The sequence below is a fragment of the Microcaecilia unicolor genome, chromosome 14 (genome assembly GCF_901765095.1).
Source record: "Microcaecilia unicolor chromosome 14, aMicUni1.1, whole genome shotgun sequence".
Classification (NCBI taxonomy): Eukaryota; Metazoa; Chordata; class Amphibia; order Gymnophiona; family Siphonopidae; genus Microcaecilia; species Microcaecilia unicolor.
This window is the reverse complement of record NC_044044.1, coordinates 35533857-35553927: the sequence shown is the minus strand read 5'-3', so window position 1 is coordinate 35553927 and position 20071 is coordinate 35533857. Positions and strand designations below refer to the sequence as shown.

Sequence of the window (20071 nt, the reverse complement as noted above, 5' to 3'; positions counted from 1 at the left end):
TTGCTAATGTTACATCCTTATTCTTCTATAGCTTTCATGTATTGTACTTTTCTTCTTTTTTATAATTCATGTAAGCCACATTGTGCCTGCATTTGTGGGAAAATGTGGGGTAGAAATGAACCATAAATAAACTATACCGTTCCCTCACGTTTTTGAAGCCCAAATTCATGACCCTGCATTTTTTAGCATTAAATCTCAGCTGCCAAATTCCACACCATTCCTCTAGCATCGCTAACTCTTTCCTCATGTTATCCACACCCTCAGGGGTGTCTACCCTATTGCAGATTTTGCTATCATCCGCAAAGAGGCAAACCTTACCAGACAGTCCTTCAGCAATATCACTTACAAAAATGTTAAAAAGAACTGTCCCAAGAACCGAACCTTGCGGTAACATCCTTTTCCTTAGAATGAGCTTCATTTACCACCGTCTGTCACCTTTCACTGAACCACTTCCTAACCCAGTCATTTTAGGGATCAAACCGAGGGCACTCAGTTTATTTATTAGTCTATGAAGAACTGTGTCAAAGGCTTTGATAAAGTCTAAATACACCAAATCTAGCACTTTCCCTCAATCCAACTCTCTAGTCACCCAGTCAAAGAAATTAATCAGATTTGTCCAAGACCTTTTTTAAACCCCAGATACGCTAACCACTGTTACCACATCCTCCAGCAGAAAGTTCCAGAGCTTAACTATTCTTTGAGTGAAAAAATATTTCCTATTTGTTTTAAAAGTATTTTCCCTTGGTCTTTGTACTTTTTGAAAGAGTGAAAAATCGATTCACTTCTACCCTCAGTACCTGCAGTATTTCTCTATATGCACTATTTGGTTAGTTATGGATTTCAGAGTCACTATCCTACAGTGCCCTGCCCACCTTTACCAATAAGGCCCCATATTGATACATCTGATATGGATAATACATAGTAACATAGTAGATGACGGCAGAAAAAGACCTGCACGGTCCATCCAGTCTGCCCAACAAGATCTGCTATAATAAAACTCACCCTCAACGTTCTGAGGACACTGACGTCAGTGAAGCCAAGCCCTGACTTCCTTCAAAAAGGTTCGAAGGTTCGTAGTGGTGAAGCCACCAAAATCGCTCCGGGCCCCGCCCTCAAGGGCGGAGCAATGGCAGAACAACGAAGGGGTTGGCAGGGAGGGAGGGAGGGAGGGAGGCGGGGGGGGGGGGGGGAAATTGCTCCGGGCCCCGCCCTCGCGTCAAACGTCATGACAGTGGGGGCGGAGCAATGGCAGAACAACGAAGGGGTGGCCAGGGAGGGAGGGGGGATGTTGGCGACGAAAACCTTGCTAGCACCCGTTTCATTTGCTCTGAAACGGGCCTCTTTTACTAGTAAACTCATATAACATATTAAGAAAGTTCCCAGTCCCTCTAGGTAACTTTTTTCTATTTTTCACCAGTTAAACTCATCTACCCAATGCAGCTCCCCCAACTCAGCCACTTCCCCTAGTCTATCAGCTGAAACTCTCTCACATTATTTTAAGTCCAAAACCTTTTTATGACACTTCCAGCATTTGATCCCTCCTCCATTTCATCTTGAACCACCTCACTCCCCTCTACCCAGGACCCAATTCCCTCTTTTGGACCAACCTCATGGTCTTCTTTCCAGTTACAAACCCTATGCTCGTTATCTAAGACAACCTTGAAAAAACATTTGACTTTGTTCTCTTGACCCTTTTCCATTATTGCTACTTTTGAAAATTCTTGCTATTATCAATAGTAGTATCTCTAATGGCCAATTTCCCTTTCTCTGGAAATCAACGATTGTGCGTCCCATTCTTAAGAAGCCATCTCTTGATCCCCAAGCCCCTGCTAACTACTGCCCAGTTTCCAATCTTACTTTTTGCTTGAAGGTTTTGGAAAAAATAGTTGATTCTCAGTTAGTATCTTTTGCCGACAAAATTTTTGCTCTCCACCCAAGGCAGTCCGGATTTCGCCCTCACTTCAGCATGGAGACGGTACTTACAACTGTTCTAAATTAAGCCTACTCTCACTGGGACAAACACAACATACATTTTTTTCCTCTCTGTTTAGTGCTATCTGGGTGGCAAATAATTGAGTTTAGTTAGCTGAGGTAGGGTTTTATTTTATGTATGGCAGTCTCTCTTTACCTGGTACTTCAACCGAACAACATATCTCACTGTACATTTTTTGCACTAGTAAATGTTTGTTGTTTATGTTTATTAAAACTTTTTATATAGCATATACTGACAAAATATTTTAAAAAAGGAACTCTATCGTTAAAAGGAAAGAGGACAACAGTGTGTGGGTGGGGGGTATGCTGGAAGGAAGGCAGAGAGGCGCTGGACCTGCAGAGAAGGGAAAGAGATGCTGAACCAAGGGAATGAAGGAAGAAGGGTTAAATACTGAACCCAGGGAGAAAGAGAGGACAGGTGTGTAAGATGCTGGGGGGAGGGAAACAGAGAGAGAAGCTGGATGGAGTGGGGTCAGAGAGGAGAAAAACACATTGGAGTAAAGGAGAAAGGGGAGAAGTTGGAAACAGGGAGGTATACAGAAACAGAGGGGAGATGATGGGCATCAATAACCAGATGTTTAAAGGTACTTTAAAATTCTTAAAAGAGGATTCAGAACACATAGAGAGAGAGAGAATTCCAATAATAAAAAGCATGTGAACTCGAGTTGTGATACTTTGGGACTCTGAAGAACAAGGTGGTGATCATTCAAAGAACGAAGAGATCTAGCCGGAGAGCAAGGTATTGTCCAAGATGTCAAAAAGTCAAGGGATCCACTCCTAAAAGCAGAGAAGTAATGTGTTTTTTAATAAGTTGTTCAATAGGTAACCAATGCAGCTTTTGAAAGAAAGGGGAAACATGATCAAATTTGTGGGCATGACAAATGAGTTTAATAGCTGTATTCTGAATAGTTTGAAGTTTTTTTTTTAAGATTAGATTGGGAACAACCAAGATATACAAGATTGCAATAATCAAGTCTGGTGTAAGGAGAGAGCATGGAACGTAGGTTGATCAACATAGTGGCGGATGGTAAGTAACTGACGAAGAATCAAAAAACCAACTTTACAAAGGTTTGAAATCTGAGGAATAAAGTTTAGGTGGGAATCAAGAGTTACACTTAACTTCAGCTTGATCGAGTTTATTCAAGAGCCACTTATGAGAAACCATGTCAAAGGCTTTGCTGAAATCCAAACAGTTAACATCTAGTGTATGTTCTCAATCCAATTCTCTGGTCACCCAGTCAGATACATTTGGAACAATTTACCTTTGGTAAAACGATGTTGCCTTGGATCTTGTAACCCACTGGATTCCAGGAAATTCACTATCCTTTCCTTCGGCAATGCTTCCATTACATTTCCAATGACCGAAGTGAGGCAGCCTGTAGTTTCTGTCACCGCTTTTGTGAAGAGTGACCACATCTGCTCTTCTCCAATCCCACAGAACCTTTTCCAAGGATTTATTAAACAAATCTTTGAGAGGACCCACCAGAACCTCTCTGAGCTCCCTCAATATCAGGTCCCATGGCTTTGTCCACCTTCAGTTTTTCAAGTTGCTCAAAACAATTTCTTCTGCGACTGGCTTAATATCTACTCCGTTCTCACACATACCTCTGTCAGCCAATGCTGGTCCTTCCCCAGGATTTTCTTCCATGAACACAGAACAAAAGTATTTTTTGTTTTGAGTTTTTCTGTATTGCATAAACACCAACTCTTTTGCCTTTATTTTTCAGCCACTTGTTTGGAGAACCATATCGGCTTCCTTTTTCCCTTGCTTTTTATTTACTCTCCTCATGTAAGGATCTGTAGCCACTGTTGTAATAAGTTAATTGATTTATTGAATTTCCAACATATAAACAATCTTAAAAAAAAAAAAAAAGCTCTTTCTGCAATTCTTGCATTGTCTGAATTACAGAAAACCAGCTGTGACAAACATTTGCCATACAGTCAATAGATCACAACTGGTATTAACCTTAAAAACATTCGAGGACTGAACCACCATTAAAAAATTGCATTCATACTTTTGATATGTGAACGAGAGCACCAGTTAGGGAGATCATGAGCTACAGCGTTTATCAATTTATCTGCTTATCCCCAAAAGTAATAATCATATCTGATTTACACCCATTCATTCCCCATCCAGAGGATCACCATCTGTCAGTGTATATGCACACACACACATGATCCAGTATCCCTGTTATTATTTTTATTAATACTGGTCCATTCTCAGAAACGGATACCAAAATGAGGAAACTAGTTAGAAGGAAACTAAAAGGATAAACATAGTAAACATAGTAGATGACGGCAGAAAAAGACCTGCACGGTCCATCTAGTCTGCCCAACAACTTAAACTCATATGTGCTATTTTAAGGGTTAAAAGTTCCCATGACACATTAAAATATATCAGATGCCCAGACAAAACATATTTCATAAATTAAAAAAAAAAAAAGAGGTCAAAAGTCTGCCAGCATGGCTAAATGCTGCTGTGAAAATGGCAACTAAAACCAAAAAGATGTTCTTAAAATATGGAAAGCAGGACTTCAAGAAAACAGGACGACAAATAAGTACTTCCAAATCAGATGTAACACAGAGGGGATTGGCAAATGACAGTGCTCAGGGAGGATAAGACCAAAGAAGAACAAAATTAATTGTTTGCTTTGGTCTTCACAGTGAAGGATGTTGGAGATAAGCATTTTGGAACCATTCTTTGTAAGTGATAATTTAGACAAACTGAAAAAAAAAATCATTGTGAACCTGGAAAAAGTACTAGACACAATTGTCAAACTAAATAGCAGCATATCAGCAGGATCTGACAGTATTTATGCCAGAGTTCTCAGGGAACATAACTTCGAAAACTGCAAACCTGATTATGATTTTAACACATCATTCAAACCTGCTTCTGAGAGAGGATTGGAGGGTAAGCAACATAATGCCTCATTTCCACAAGCCAAAAGTTAAAAACTGGGACTACCTGGGGTGGAGCAGAGGTCACATGCTGTAACTAAGTATACAATTTGTTCAGAACTTCCTTTACTCCTACCTGCTCCACTTTCTAAGCATCTGAACCTCCTCTGTTCTTCCCCTCTCCATCTCTCTTTTAAAGCACCTTGTTGTGTAGTGGAAATGGAACGAGTGACATTTTTCCTATTGACTGTGTTGACAAGTCTTTTGCATCTCTACCCCCTCCTTCTATCCAACTAAGCCAGGTCTTTTAACATCTGTATGTCTCCATGATATCCAAAATCCAGTCTAAAACTTCTCTCCCACTCTGCCTCTCCCTCCCCAAAATACCTTTTGGCTTTACCTCACTCTCTCTTCAATGGCAATTAGCAGAAAGCTGCTTCCATCCCCTTCCCTGTTTGTACCCCTTATATCTCTTGTCCACTGTTCTACCTTCTGGATAGCAGGCAAGTCTCTAGCGGTACCCTATCAACTATCAGTAGATACTACCATATGTGTTTTTTTACAACTATTTTTTCTACATTCCTTTGAATTAGCAGAAAGTGGTGTAGAATTTAGCTATGAAAAGTTCTCGATGTTTCACAATCTGATCTCTAGTTCTCAGACTGCAGTCTCTTACTTTATTGGCTCCGAACTGCACCCGTGCTTTGCCTTTCACCAACGTGGCACTGATCTGCATGATGACAGACTCAATAGAGTAGGCACTGCTCCAGCCCTGCAGATAGCACAAGATGGATCAACAGGTACCCACACAGTACAAACTGCACACACAGACCTTCTAACTGGTACTCTCCTTCCCTTTCACATCACAGCTACAAATACAAATGTCAAGATGTACTGTTAGAAAAATTTGCTTGAGGTCAGACTTGCAGTTTATTACTGTTAAAAGTGGGATATTACAAATGCTTTTCTTGTAAGTATTTTGCATTTGCATCTAGTAGTGTGGTTGAAATGTTTCTGCACATCAATGGGCCAATGGTGAAAATAGGCCTTACCTGCTAATTTTCTTTCCTCTAGACTACTACTACTACTTGATATTTCTAAAGCGCTACTAGGGTTACGCAGCACTGTACAATTTAACATAGAAGGACAGTCCCTGCTCAAAGGCGCTTACAATCTAAAGGACAAATGTACAGTCAGTCAAGTAGGGGCAGTCAAATTGGGGCAGTCTAGATTTCCTGAAAGGTATAAAGGTTAGGTGCTGAAAGCAACATTGAAGAGGTGGGCGTTGAGCAAGGATTTGAAGATGGGTAGGGAGGGGGCTTGGCGTAAGGGCTCAGGAAGTTTATTCCAAGCATAGGGTGAGGCGAGGCAGAATGAGTGGAGCCTGGAGTTGGCGGTGGTGGAGAAGGGTACTGAGAGGAGGGATTTGTCCTGTGAGCGGAGGTTACGGGCGGGAACGTAAGGGGAAATGAGGGTACAGAGGTAATGAGGGGCTGCAGACTGAGTGCATTTGTAGGTAAGAAGGAGAAGCTTGAACTGTATGCGGTATCTGATTGGAAGCCAGTGAAGTGACCTGAGAAGAGGGGTGATATGAGTATATCGGTTCAGGCGGAATATAAGACGTGCAGCAGAGTTCTGAACAGATTGAAGGGGGGATAGATGGCTAAGTGGGAGGCCAGTAAGGAGTAGGTTGCAGTAGTCAAGGCGAGAGGTAATGACAGCGTGGACGAGAGTACGGGTGGTGTGCTCAGAGAGGAAGGGGCGAATTTTGCTGATGTTAAAGAGAAAGAAGCGACAGGTCTTGGCTATCTGCTGGATATGCGCAGAGAAGGAGAGGGAGGAGTCGAAGATGACTCCGAGGTTGCGGGCAGATGAAACGGGGAGGATGAGGGTGCCATCAACTGAGATAGAGAGTGGAGGAAGAGGAGACCCTCCAGACCAGTCAAGATGCTTGGGTTATGCACTCCTACCAGCAGAGGGAGACTGAGAACACTAAAACTGTAACAATGTATAAACCACCTGCCAACCCCCAAGCAGCCAGTAAATCAGTAACAAAGCAGAAAAGAACAAACACATAAAACCAATACATAGAACCCTGTACTCAGAAATCAAAACAGACATGAATGTGCTTCTGTCGACCGAACGCCAAAGCACTGCGGTCTGCCCCTGACAACGCAGAGGCTACTACCACTGAACTTCAGAAAATGAGAAGTCCAGAACTAAAGACCTATCAGCCATAGCAACCCTGAGGCACAAAACCAAAAACAGTCTGCAGACCACACTACACTAAAACATACCGGGTGGGTTCTTGACCGATCTGGAGGGTCTAGAGGAAAGAAAATTAGCAGGCAAGGCCTAATTTCACCTTCCTCAGCGACCCTCCAGACCGGTCAAGACGCTTGGGAAGTACCAAAGCAGTAAATAGTCTAAGGGCGGGAACCCCGAAAACCAGAAGTCAGAACTGCCGCACCAAAACTAACATCCTCTCTAGCCTGCACATCTCTGAGGTGGGTACGGGAACCATAGCCCCCAGATCGATCAACCAAAGGAGGGTTTGGCGAATTGCCCTGGCCTTGAGATGAGAGCGACACGGAGATCCCAGAAAAAAAAAAATCGGAAGGAGGGCCATCGAACTCTAGGGCATACCCGTAACACACCACTTCGAGCACCCACTGCCATTGGCCCTACCCGGCCTGTACCGCCGAGTATCTCGCAGACGACCACGGCCTGATAGCCCTCGACCACCTGTTCTGGGATGCATCTCTGGCAGGCATGGAACCTTAACATTCCCAAGACCGCGTACCAACTTATCCAGCTCTTCCCCAAACAGCATAGAACCCTTGAAGGGGAGAGAACACAACTTGGACTTAGAGGCCGCATCTGCGACCCAACCTCGAAGCCAAAGAGCCCGACCAGCTCCCACAACCAATGCCATATTTTTTGCCGACGCTCGCAGCAAATCATAAAGAGCATCCGCTAAGAAAGAAAAGCCCATCTCCAGCTTGGCTAGCTCCTGCACCCAGGAAGATCTATCCACCACCGGATCATCTAAGGGTTTTTCAGCCCAGCGGAAGCAAGCACAAGATACTAAACCTACACACACTGAGGCCTGCAGCAACAAGGTGGACAGATCAAAACTACGCCTAATAAAGGATTCCAACTTCCTATCTTGAGGATCCCTGAGAGCAGCTCCCCCATCAACAGGAATAGCAGTGGCTTTAGTGACCGCCGTCACCACCATGTCTACTGAAGGAGACTTTAAAGAGTCCCTATCCTCTTGCGGAAGAGGATAAAGCCTCGCCATAGCTCTAGCCACCCTACAAGCAGAATCTGGGGAAGACCACTCCTGCATGACCATATCGCTGAGGTCTTTATTCATGGGAAAAGAACGGGAAGACCAGCGAATACCCTTAACCAATGGGTCTACCTGCTTTACCTCCGCCACCATGGTGTCAGGAGAATCAAATTTAAGTGTAGCAACCACCTGATCAATCAATTCAGCCAGCTCCTCTCTATGAAAGATCCTCACTACTGAGGGATCTTCACCTGGCAAGGACCCCTCCTCCTCAGGACAGGTGTCCAAAAGAATGTCATCTCCAAGATCACTGCACTCCTCTTCTGAGTGCTGTAAGGACAAAAACTCAAGGTCTTCTGACCACTCCAGACGAGGGCGCTTGGCAACTAAGGGACCTACCCCCTTCTGAAGGTCTGCCTGCTGGGATCCTGACTTCCACGCCTGGAACATCGACCAAATAAAATCAGATAGGAATCCCATGCCCCCTGAGCACTCAGGAGACCAGCCTACGTTCTGCCCCTGAAAATCCTGAAACGTCTGAGGCGAAACCGCAGGGCCGGAGGAATCCAAGATGGCGGTGGTTCCTGCCAAAATCTGAACCGCCGCTACAGCACCCTGGAGCAAGGACGTATCAACAGAGCCCGAGCCAACCCCGGAAACCTCTGCGGACAATACCAGAGGCGAAGAAAGAGGCGGTTTTGGCTCCCCACAGAGCCTGCATTGTGCCCCCGGTGTGTCCACACCTCGACGCGCACAGAACCGGCAATGGGACAGTTTCCCCGCCGACAAGCCTCAGGGAAGAAAGGAGGTAAGCAACCCAACAGGCAGCAGCGCCCAGATGCACTCTCTCTCTCACAGACGCACTACAGCTCTCCCAGTCAGACTTATACGGTCTGTGCCCTGAAAAGCACAGATACAAATCAAAGTAGGGTATACACAAAAAGCAGCAAATATGAGTTATCTTGTTGGGCAGACTGGATGGACCGTGCAGGTCTTTTTCTGCCGTCATCTACTATGTATGTTACTATGTAAAACAAACAAGCAGAGCTTTTCTTTTTTTTTTCAACTGGCTTCTTACCTCCCAGCCCGGTTGCTAAAAGCTGACAAGGGCTATGGCTCTCAAGGTTCCTGCAATCACACAGGGCTGCCTGCTCAGGAGAGCACAGCAGGGGGAGGGACCCGATCACAGGGTGTGACACCCCAGGGAAAAACGGAGCCTCACCGGACCCACTTCCCCGAAGCACACAAATTCTAAGTACAGGGTGCCAACCAACAAAAGGCGTAAAACAAATCCCAGGCCAGACTGACTGCTCAGGCTGCACATCTACCCTCTGCTGGATACTGAGATTTACTGGCCGCTTGGGGGCTGGCAGGTGGCTTATACATTGTTACAGTTTTAGTGTTCTCAGGCTCCCTCTGCTGGTAGGAGTGCATATCCCAAGCGTCTTGACCGGTCTGGAGGGTCGCTGAGGAAACAAAGATTATTCCTTTTTATTATTATTTTTTTCAATTAACGTTTACTTGGTCCAGCTTAATATATGTACTCAACTAGATTTTCTGAGTCACTCCCTTCATCAGGTCCCAACAGAAAGAGCAGCTAACATTTGTATATCTGGGTAACATTGTCTGCCTTCAGTAGTGTATCTAGTTTGAATCAGATGAAGACATGGATGAAGAACAGGGTGATATTCAGCCCATGGCAGACAGCAGTTTTTAAGTTACTGACAGCTGCAGGCAGAATCAATGTCACTGAGTATCTGGGGTCAGGTGATGACCCAAAAGTTATGCAGGCGATGGCCGATATTTAGTTTGCCTTTCGCTACACTGAACATGACCAGTGCCCATGTAACGACCAGCTCTTCCCCGACTCCCCCCTAGCACTAAGTGCAGTACCGCAGCAGTCTGAGTCCACGTTCAGTGGCACTTACCAGTTAAAATGCTGCTGAATATTGGTGGCCAGGATTTAGCCTCTCCTGCCCACTTAAGATTTAACTAATAGGGTGATGCCTTTTGGCTATTTTATTGACCTCTATTTTCATGTCTTAACATCTAAGATGGATGTTTGCTCCTTGCACCTTTTTTTGGTCTCTATTTCAAGTAGAGCTCCTTCTGCAATCTCTGCCTCCCCCCTCACATTCCACAGCACTGAAGGTAACCCAGTGCCTATAATGATATTTTTGAGGTTGTGCAGAAGAAGGTAATTCCAGTCACTACCAGCAGTACAAAAGGAAATCTGTCACAGGAACATATTTCTCATGGTGTAGACATTTCTCTCTTGAACATTCTCATTTCAGCTCTCCCTATTTTATACACAGAAATTCATCTCAGCATAGAAGTGTTTGGCATGGATATCCCATCATTTTGTTAACTCCTATAGTAGAAGTACTAGCAGTCTAGTTTAACATCTACTGTCATCAACTATTCTAGGCAACCTTTTCCTACAAAAATCTTTTATTTTAAAATGGCTATTGTTAATATAGCTATTATGAGATGTTCTGCAGCTTGTAAAAAAAAGAGACTCTCACCTGCTTGGTAAGAAGCTCCATACAGATAGATCCACCGCCTAACACATACCTAACAAAAAAAACAAAAAACAAATCTCACTGCTTGCATTTACTGTAAAAAGCACACATTTCTGATGTCCAACTCTCTCGTCATGAAGCTAGCAGCTGCATTAAGGAGCATTTTCATAGCAAAGGAAAGATAGGAGATCTTGCTGGACTTCATATTTCAGAAGTTTCTGAAGACACCTGAAGATCTGGGAAAATAATATCTGAAAATTTAGAACTGAGAAAGGGGATGGGTCAGACCTGCTTCCAACAGTGGCCAATCCAAGTCACAAGTACCTGGCAGAAATCCAGGGGCAAGCAGTGTCTTCTCCTATGTCCATCTCAATAACAGACAACTGCAAACTACATTTAAAAATTAGCTGGTGAACCATTTTACAGCATCGAAATACAGTGCAATCCGCTTAAGCGCAAGGGTCTGGGACCAAAGAAATGCATGCAGTTAACCAGAGTGTGCACTTAACCGTTGTGACCCAAAGAAGCTTGACATCTGATAAACATATGTACAGTACTGTTTATTATCATACGTACAGTATACAGTCTCCGTTAACTGACATTAGGCTTACTTGAAGTAATCAGTTATAGTCCTCTGTACAATCTTGGGTCTTTGAGTTCCATAGACTACATCTGCCAAACGGTAAAAACTGTCATAGCACTGACATCCAGTGGCCTCTAGATAGGCCCGCACGGCGATGAGACTCTCCAGCGCTCTTGCAAAAGTGACAGGAGGTTGTTGAATTTCGTCAGCATGTGCCTCGTTCATTTCATCATCTGTTTCATCATCAGCCGTTGCCTGCATGTAGGCACATATCTCGACATCAGTGCTGTCAGTTGTTTGTAGATCGTAATCAACAGCTACGTAGTGATGAAACTCCTCTTCAGTAACACCGGCTGGGATGTCAATAGCCTGTTCATCTGACGCGTTTGCAACAGCTGCATCTGTTTCATCCCTCTTCACATCCTTAACAAAGCTTGCCCGCTTGTAGCAGTTCACAATGGTTGCCTGTGTAACATGATTCCAGGCTTCTTTCTGCATATGTAGGGAATCCAACAGTGATAGATTACGAGCCAGTTCAACAGCACGTTTATCCTTGCCAGTCTGGTCATCCATAACGCTCATCAGACGACATAGCACAAGAGCCCAATAATGTTGTTTGAAATTGGCTATTATGCCCTGATCCATAGGTAGGATCAGAGAGGTAGTGTTTGGTGGCAGGAAGACCACCTTGACGTTACACAGTCTGACATCATCCCTGTGTGCACCACAATTATCACAAAGCAGCAAAATCTGACGCTTTTGTGCCCGCATTCTAACTTCTTTAGCCACTGCTTCCAAATTTCCCCAGTCATCCATATATTTGCGTTAGCCTCGTATGACACAGGAAGTCTCTTAACTTTCTTGAAGCAACGGGGCTGTTTGCTCTTTCCAATGATGAGGGGTTCCAACTTCTCACTCCCATCCATATTGCAGCAAAGGAGGATCGTCAGTCGGTCCTTCGACGTTTTACCTCCAGTAGTTTCGGCATGTTTGAATGCAAGTGTTCCATCAGGAATCGCAGGTCAGTAGAGACCGTTTTCGTCAGTATTGAAAATGTCACGAGGGGCAAACTCGTTCAAGATGGTAGGAAGAACTGAAATAACCCAATTTTCAGCACCAAAGTCATCAGCGTCTTGTTTCTCAACATGCTGTTTCTTGAATTTTATGCTGTTCCTCGCCTTCCATCTTTCCAACCATCCAACAGTGGCTTTGAATTCAGTTAGTCCAAGACTTTCAGCTAGCTGGTTAGCTTTCTCCATAAGCAGTGGACCACTGACAGGAAACTGTCTGCTTCTGACTCGAGAAAAGCACCGAAGAGCATCTTCTACCTCCTCAGCTTTTCCTGCCCGTTTGTTTCCGTTGTGGATTTGTATTGTTTTACCAGTCTTCCGTAAGCTGGTCTTTCTGCTTCAAGATACGTGAAATTTGACTGGGATTGACACCATATTCTTTAGCAATAGATGCTTGACTTTGTTTTCTAATTTTTTATGAACTTCTATTCATTCAGCCAGTGTTAAAGTCTTACAGTTCCGCTGTGACGACGTCAACGACCCCAATGTATACTTCTAACAACATTCTGTCGCTTATTCTGCCTGTGGCAGTTAAAGAGTCAGTAAATTTGAAATCTCGCTGGTTGTCACGCACCAATCAGCTTTCATATTCCATAAACGCGCTTATGCGGAGTCTTTCCTGCAGAGGAGTGGTCTTGAACCATGCATATAAGCGAATCTTGCACTTATCAGTGGTGCACTAAACCGAAGTTTGTCCCCATAGAAAATGATGGTGCCAAAAACGGGACCGAAGTACAGCATGCAGTTAAACAGAAAATGCGCTTATTTGATGTGCACTTAAATGGAATGCACTGTATTTCAAAGGGGAAATTCAGTACTGACAGTAAGACATGCTTAGCAGCAACTTGCAGCTCCCAGCACAGTATCTACGCATGGATACCATGTGAAACAGCCTGGAAAAGGCAGACCAGAACAAGTCAATACGTGGTGGTCTACAGGTGGCAACTGTCAGGTACCCCAGACTACATGAAACCTCAATTTTTGATACAACTGGGTGGGAAAAAAAGTTCAATATTTAAAAGATAACTTACCCCCCAGAAAGCACAGGACACACAACCCTTACAAAAGGAGGGTCAAAGGGAAAATTATCCTGAAAAACAAGTGCAGAATAGATTAGTGCAAAGCATCTATTATAACTGAGCTTGGCTAATAAAGGTGTGAAAATAAAGAGCAGAGGCTTTACTTTAAAAGAGAAATTTAATAAAATGAAGTCTGCTCCTTCTTTTTCTTTCAACATCTGGAGGTCATTGTGCAAAGCGCTATCCTGGTCAACCCTGGAAGAGAAGAGACCTAATTTTATTAGCAATCCCCCAGTATAAATGCAAAAAAAAAAAAAAAAAACACCCCGCAAAAAAAGCCCCCCACACACTATTTTAACATTTCCGGTCTGTTCAACTCTGTCAGGGGCTTTATCAAACTCATATAAGTCACGAAGAGTTATCAAAAGCAAACGCAGCAACAGTGATACAGTAAAACAGCATGCCCACTTTAGACCTTTTTAGAAAAAAAAAGGGGGGACATTTTATCTGCAGTATGCAAAATGAAATGTATGCAGGTTACTGCTAACTACAAAGAATTCCTTATAATCCAAAGAAAGTGAGCAGGTGTCCCCGATCCTTCCTCCTGCACTCTCTGATACACAGCATCTACATTTCAGAAAAGTTAGGTCTGGAGCCTGGGTCTGTGATCACAGCTCTGTCACCGACTTGCTGGGTGACCTTCTCATTCACCTTACGTACATCATCAGTCCCTCCACCCATCAAAAGCAAAGTTACTGTTAATGCACACCACCGGACAACAGAGAGCTAGAGGCAGGCTGACAGAAGGGAGCAACTGACATCCTGGGATGAGCATGTGCTCGTGACCAGGTTGGAAAAGACCTGACAAATAAAATGAGATTAGCACTTGCAGCTAAGCTACAGATAAGGATGGTCACTGAGGTCCAAAAGCAGCTGTTGTAAGGGTCCTGGAGGGGACTCAGGAGAACTGGAAAGTTGGGGTCCAGTAGGGGATAAGGGAGGAAAGGGAAGTCTATGTCACTCATATAATGAAGGAGAATTGTTAAGTCTCTCTGAGGTTGAAAGCAGCGGCCTTGAAGAATATGAATCGTGAATACTTGGCTTAGGCTAATTAACTGTTGAACCAAATGTACTAGCATAGGCCTTCAAACCTAAGACATGAAAGAAACAGAAAAATTGACTGTAGCATAGCCAAAGAAGGATGTGCCTGGGCCAACATGATATGGATGTGTATTTTCAAAGCACTTAGACTTACAAAGTTCCACTGTAACCTATGCAACTTTGTAAGTCTAAGTGCTTTGAAAATGAGCCCCATGGTGTACCTGCTGATGAAACAGACAGGGCCTGAGTGTGTTGCCTGCCAATTATCTTATCATGCCAAATTATGAATCTGTATTCTGAAACTTGCTAATACAAATAGCTTAGCTAAAGGAGGGATCAGAGATTTGTCTGGCACAGTTACTAGGTCTTTCCTAAAGCCGGCTTTAGTTAAACCTGCAACCTGTGTTGTGTGTTTATTTCCTCAAACACACTTTGGGCTCTCCAATCTAAGAGCCGAGGCAAAGTTAAGGAGTCCCCTAGCTTTCAATAACCATTGCAGCCTCCTGCCTTTAGGGCTACAAAAGAAATGAAATACTGCTGTAATCTGGCTGAAGCCCTGCCATAGGATCACAAACTGTTTTATGCACTGTCAGTGTGGCCCAGGGTAGGTTAAGACAAGACTGGAGGGAAGGAAGCAAAATGGAAAATTAAAAGGAAACATATTCCCACTTCACTCCAAAATATTTCATGTAGTGCCCAGTTTTCAAACCATTTTTACAGCCTTGGGCTGGGATGAGATTACTATAAAAGTCATAAGAACACTTACTTTAGGAGTTTCACATTCCAGTCATAGAGACTGTCATTTACTAGTTCAACTGCATAGTTACCTGAAGGGGAGACGACAGGTGTCAGAGAGCAGAAATAATTGATCAGGGAGCAAAACAACAGTCAGTACTATGAGATGCCCCGATCTTAAATGTCATACTTACAATTAGGAATGTGCTTTGATTAAAATTTTAATCCCAATTAAAAGGTACGTTATTCCCCCCCCCCCCCCCCCCCACCACCACCACTGCAGCTCCAACTCTTGTTGCCCAGTGTTACAAGGAGCTGCCGTGGAAAGAAAATAAACATACCTTTAATCATGCAATCAATTGCAATTACAAATTTTAATTGAATGCAGGCCTTGACAAAATGAAAAGATAAGAAAAACTGAATACAAATTCAAGAATCTAAAACAGCCATAAAATTTTCACAGCCTACTTACAATACAAACACTTACCGAGTTTGAAACTGTCTGATCGGTATATATCCCTGAGCTCCTTCATTAGCCGATCGGTGGCCTGCACTGAGCCAGATACTGCTCCCTAAAAGGAGAGCAACATAACGGATACTTTACAGGGATACCACTGCGGCTAATTTTCACTCCAGCTACTGCCAAATGCAACAGGCTGTGCAACAGAACGTGATTAAATTGCATTCATTTTATAAGAGGGAATATATATGTATATATGCCTTTATAAAGGAATCAAACACCATGGTCAGGCCCAGGCTCCTATAAATGTTCCAGTTTATATTATGCAGAGTGTATAACATATGCGGCCCAGGCTTGCCCTCGGGAACACCTATGATTCTTCTGGATTAAGTATGCGCAGGAAGGCGGTCCACCCATATTTTTATTCATGTATTTCCTGCAAAATAAGGTCTTTCTGTACTCAAAATGCTATTTTACCTACACAAATGGTTTATAATTTAGGCTCTAAATCAGGATAAGCAGCATTTATCTGGAAGAGTGCAGAGAATGGATTGTCAGGTATCATATTCCCTTTTCCAACTGAGAACAAACAACCAATCTCCCAGGCCCCTCCATTAACAGCCACCGCTTTATTCTCAAGCAATACACACATTTAGATAATCTTGTCTTTGGTTCTTTTTAATTTTTTCTAATATTGCCAAGTTCTCCTTTCCAATGCCTTCATCTTCTGACTTCTTTGCCTCTGCAGGTTCCTCCTCTTTCATCTCATAATGATCCAAGTCTTCTGTGTCCTGCAGAGAGAGAAAAAGAACTTGAGACAGAGAGAAGGCTATTGTTGCTTCTACCACTTTGTATATCAAAGAGCACTGAAGAAATTCATCCTATCAACAGCACTTTACAGCTTAGAGGAGATGAAAGATATAAATTGGATGGCTGTGCAGCACAAAAATTCTATTCTACCCCTTCATACACTGATAGTCCAAGCTGAGGGGGCTCTTCCCCATGTCCACTTACACATAAGAAAGAAAGCATCAGGAGTAACTCTTAAATCTCTCCTTCATCCCTCCCAAAAAAAGAATAGCCAGGATGCAGACCTACCTCTGGCATCTCCTCATCTTCCTCCTCCGAGGACACATCGTCCTGAGTGCACTAAGGAAGGATAAAAGCAATGATCAGATTGCTTCTCCTTTCACGTGAGCGATGACACTGCAGCAGCTTCTAAACAGATAAAGCAATGAGAAAGAGAACTGCCTTCTTGCTTATCCTCAGTCTCCCACCCTTTCTTAGCCTCCCAAGCAGAAATGTAGCACGACATTGCAAGGAACTTCCAACTTTTAAGAGTAATGTGGCTTATAAACTTACAGTACGGAAATGACCAATAAAAAAAAGGTCTTAAATTCCACACAGTTTTGCAAAATGCTCATCTGAATATTGCACTCTTTAGAAATCTGATTTGGTTTAATACCTTATAGCTCCATTAATGCAGGAGCAAAACAGGGCAAAAAGCTTATCAGACACACTGTGAATCATTAGCTAAAAGACAAGATTCAGGGACCTTGTTGGCATTTACCTGGTCTGCAGGTAGGGGCTGGTCCAACATCTCCATGTCAGGATGCTGAGGGAGGTTGTAGAGTTTACACAGGTCTGAGATTATTCGCTTCAGATGCTGCAGCAGCTAAAAAGAGGACACTTTGATCACAAACTCAATTTCATTCTACAATCAAAGCTAAAAGGACACCATCAAAGTCAGGCAGACTTTTGTCCCTTATCCAAAGCTACCAACGTCTGTACATCTAAGCCCTATAACCTGATGTCAGTGTCCAAAGAAGAAAACCCTGTACTTATTTTCCATGCCCAACCCTTGTTCTAATGCCAGTTGAGCACAAAAGGCACCTGATGGAAGTGGGCACTTATCAGCCTCAGTGGCTGCTGCAGCACTTGCAGTGATCATGGGAAGCAGGCAGGGTCTAGAAAGAGGAATAAACCTCAAGAGGAACTGCTGATGTAGGACCGAAACTAACACCTCAGCCCATGTTTACCAGTGTATTTCCTTTCTTCATCTCCACTAGTCTATCCAGGATAGCGGCCAAGCTTGGGTCATCTGACTCAACAGACCATATTGGGGGAACAGCAGGGTAAAACTCCTGATGACAAGAAAACATTCATTAATACACATGGTATCAGCAACATACTTTATAGTAGCAAAATGAAAAGATACCAAGCTCCTTTCTCCACTGCTCCATTTCCTGCCCTGGCTTTTACATGAACTCCACAAACCAGTCTCGATATTTCTAAGAGGAACTTCTTAAGAGTTATTTTCGATAGCTATAAGAAATAATCTGGTTAGGGTGATCCCGTTTCCTGCCAGCCATCCAGAATCTCATTTGGCATTTCTGATTATTTCTCTGCTAGACTCTTGCATCTAGTCTTACCTGCTAATTTACTTTCCTTGGCTTCCTCCAGACCAGTCCAGACACATGGGTATGCCTTCTCTTGCTAGCAGATGGAGACTGACAACCAATGAAAATCACAGTATCCTGTGCAGCCTCTCCTCAGTTAGCGTTTTTATAACAAAGCAAAGGGGGGAGGGAAGCATGATGACAGTACGTACCAGAGGGAGCAGAGATCAAGAACACTTGTCCCTTTTTGCTTCAGTCACAATTTTCCTTTGAAGAATATACCCCATAAAAGGAACGGGTTTTTGATAGCCCTCACTGCAGCCTCCTCTCTTCTACTGAGGTAAATGAAGGTTTCTGGATTTCTTCAAGGTTCTTCCCTTCAGATCATTTGGAGAAGACATCTCGTTATTCCCCTCCCCCCATGAGGTCTCAAAGACGGTGTGTGGAGGGCTTTCATAAAGCAAGCGCAAGACTGATGGAACCCCAAGTTAGCATTGTTGACGCAGTGAAAGGTCCAGCACTTGAGGGCATGGAAATGCGGCAACCTGAGGAAGTAGTAAGTTCCATGGATGTGGATAGTGCACCAGATCATTTAAAAAAAAAAACTGGGCTGAGGCGGTCATGACAACCATACTTGCCACAGTGCTCCCAATGGTGTTGGTAATTCCCTACACAATATTTGGACTGCACTGATGAGAATAAATGATTTTCTTAATAATTCAATGAAAGAAATTGTCAAAGTAAAATTAAGTGTGTGGCAGTAGGGCCCACAACTTCAGTGGTTCATTAAGTGATGTGTAAAAAAGATAACAGTTGAATAAAATTTGGAAGAAGTTAAAGTTCAGACAGAGCTGATTAAGGATAAAAACTTGGTACATCGTCAACTAGTTCAAAGAGAAAATAATGTAGAAGCTTAAATTTAAACTTCAAGAACTTTCCTCTAGTTTTGGGACTGGCACTAAGGGAACTTTTAAGGAAATATTTGGTGGAAGTGCTTCAAATCTTTGAACCTGGGTTTCCCCCTATATGGAAGGTTTAGTATTTACCTAGGAAAATCAACAATAGAGGTTAGGGCCATGGATCTGAAGAAATAACATCTCCAGATAGTTTGACCTAACAGCTTTATTGGAACTGGAAGAAGTTAGAAAGCAGTGGGCAAAACTGAAAGGAACTATTATGAGGGCAACAAACCTTTTTGTAATGAAAGTAAATAAGAGGAAAAGGAGGCCACTTAAGTTCTCAAAAGCAGTAGCTGAAAAGCTAAAGAAAAAGAGGTCATCCTTTATAAACTACAAGAGATCACCGAGAAGACAGGGGACAATATATAGCAAAGCTATGAGAAGCTGGTAGTCAGGAAAGCAAAGATGCAAATGGAAGAAAAAAATAGCCAATACGGTAAAAAAAAAAAGAGAGTGGGGGGAACAAGACATTTTTTAGAAACGTTAATGATAGGAGGAAGTGCAAAAGTGGCATTGTGAGATTCAAAGATGAATTGTAAGAGTATGTAGAAGCTGATAAAGAAAAGGAGGATTTAGATGCTTCCTACCTTGATCCATCCAGATCAGGTGGATTTTGTGGCACAGCGACAAGCAATGGATAATGTGCGTAGAACGCTGGGCTTTATGTGTCTCAGGTTTTAGATCTCCCAATGTGCCTTCTTGAGCTGGATGCTGAGAAGACGTTTGATCGTGTTCATTGGGGTTTTCTTGATAAGGTTCTGGCTACATTTGAGGTTGGGCCTTTTCATCGCTCTTAGATTTAGGCTTTTTATGCATCGCCAACAGCTTGCATTTAACAGTGGGAATTCTACAGTTTCCTCTTTCCTGGGGCACTCGCCAGGGGTGTCCTCTTTCTCCTTTTATTTGATATGGTTGTAGAAGCCCTTGTAGCTATAAGGACTAACATTAGTGGAGTTCATGTGGGGAACAAGGAATTCAAAATAGCGTTATTTGCGGATGATATTCTCTTATGACTTCCGTGACCTCTGACTTCTCTTC

General features: G+C 43.2%; 1 protein-coding gene across 3 annotated transcripts in view; it reads right to left on the bottom strand.

The window, feature by feature from the left end:
* Window positions 1–20071, bottom strand: part of UBE2Q1 (ubiquitin conjugating enzyme E2 Q1) — a 31789-nt gene that overhangs the window by 4148 nt on the left and 7570 nt on the right. The window contains exons 2-12 of one of the 3 annotated variants that reach the window (XM_030187194.1): window positions 17715–17819; window positions 17246–17350; window positions 16774–16824; window positions 16326–16466; window positions 15703–15787; window positions 15247–15307; window positions 13544–13634; window positions 13392–13450; window positions 10711–10759; window positions 5567–5662; window positions 3764–3798 (exon numbers count right to left, since the gene is read on the bottom strand). In XM_030187194.1, the coding sequence (XP_030043054.1) occupies window positions 3778–3798; window positions 5567–5662; window positions 10711–10759; window positions 13392–13450; window positions 13544–13634; window positions 15247–15307; window positions 15703–15787; window positions 16326–16466; window positions 16774–16824; window positions 17246–17350; window positions 17715–17819 (864 nt within the window). In that variant the 3' untranslated portion in view covers window positions 3764–3777. Of the gene's footprint in view, window positions 1–3763; window positions 3799–5566; window positions 5663–10710; window positions 10760–13391; window positions 13451–13543; window positions 13635–15246; window positions 15308–15702; window positions 15788–16325; window positions 16467–16773; window positions 16825–17245; window positions 17351–17714; window positions 17820–20071 lie in introns of those variants that run through there. The other 2 variants (XM_030187193.1, XM_030187195.1) reach the window with 2 other exon arrangements.